Raw genomic sequence first — 1,317 nt, 5'->3', positions numbered from 1 at the left:
TGAACCCCATGACCTCTGAACCCCATGACCTCCGAACCCCATGACCTCTGAACCCCATGACCTCTGACCCAGTTTATAAACAGCTGGTAGTTCATGAACTACGAACATTGAGATAATCGGCTTCCTCTGATTGGCTGAGCTGCCGTTTCATTCAGGATGAAAAATGAATTGAATCAGATTCATTGATGTTGAACGTTCTTCATCAGAACGTTCTTCATCAGAATGAAGGTTTTCCATCTCTGTCCACCAGGGGGCGTCGTTAACATTAAATCTGTCCTGCTCAGGATTATTATTCTGCTGGACCAGGTCAAAGTTCAGCTTCATGAACCTTCTGGACTCTTCAGAACCGGTTCCTCCGGCCTCCCCACTCAGACCCAAGAACAGTTAGTGGAAGGACGACCTTCAGCCGCCTCTGACCTGCAGCGCCTCCAGCTGGAGCGTCTTCCCCGGGCCGCCGGCCTGCAGACGCTTGAACACGCCGTCGATCACGGACCGCTGCTCTGGACGGAACCGGGCCATCCGCTTCTGCACCACCACGCTGTCGCTATTACCCATGATGCTCTGCGGGACCGCAGCCAGACAACATGACAACAAACACTTCAGCCTCAGCAGGGAAACGTTTTCACGCCCTCCGTGGAGGGAAACTTAAATCTGTTTGGTGAAACATCAGCAGGGAAGAGGGGGTCACGTGACCCCCTCTTCCCCCTGGTCACGTGATCCAGAGCCTCCCTGTCCCCCCCCCCCCCCTCTGTGGGTCACATGACTCCGCCTGACTTCCTGTTTACCAGCCGCTCCGTTCCCTGCCGCGGCGGCCTGGGTGACGTCACAGCCTGACCGATCAATGACTCTGATCAGATGAGCGTTTCCACCTGAGCATCGCGCGCGCGCACACCTGCAGCTCTGTGGAAAAGGTCCGCAGCGCCACGCAGCGCGAGTCCCTCACCTCAGACCCGCAGCGCCTCAGCCTGGGATGGAGGACGGAGGGGGGCGGGTTCACCCGGCAGCCAATCACAGAGCTCTGGGGGCGGGGCTTAGCAGGGCTGCATTCAGGAGCGGAACCTGGTCGGTTCGGTTCCGGTGCTGCTGAAAGTGGGTCAGAAAGCAGCTGGAAGGATGAGAAAGTTTGATCAGGAAAATGATTGATTTGATTTTTGATAATTTTAAAAACCTGCAGATGATCAGCTCATGTCGGCCTGCAGTTCCACGAGCGGCCAGCAGGTGGCGCAGTGTGTTGAATGAATAACAGGTTGGATCAAATTTACTCCAAATCAAGAGTTTTAATTTATTGAAATTATGAATCCAGAAACCTCAAAACGT

At 54.5% G+C, this 1,317-nt stretch overlaps 1 protein-coding gene across 1 annotated transcript in view; it reads right to left on the bottom strand.

Moving 5' to 3' along the window:
• The window catches only part of meak7 (MTOR associated protein, eak-7 homolog), a 7,875-nt gene extending 7,187 nt beyond the window's left edge, over positions 1-688 (bottom strand). The window contains exon 1 of the mRNA XM_017305183.1: positions 418-688. Within this exon, the coding sequence (XP_017160672.1) occupies positions 418-555 (138 nt within the window). The 5' untranslated portion in view covers positions 556-688. The remainder of the gene's footprint in view (positions 1-417) is intronic.
• Between the last annotated feature and the right edge of the window lie 629 nt (positions 689-1,317).

Source organism: Poecilia reticulata, linkage group LG6 (assembly GCF_000633615.1).
Source record: "Poecilia reticulata strain Guanapo linkage group LG6, Guppy_female_1.0+MT, whole genome shotgun sequence".
Classification (NCBI taxonomy): domain Eukaryota; kingdom Metazoa; phylum Chordata; class Actinopteri; order Cyprinodontiformes; family Poeciliidae; genus Poecilia; species Poecilia reticulata.
This window is presented reverse-complemented; position numbering and strand designations above follow the sequence as displayed.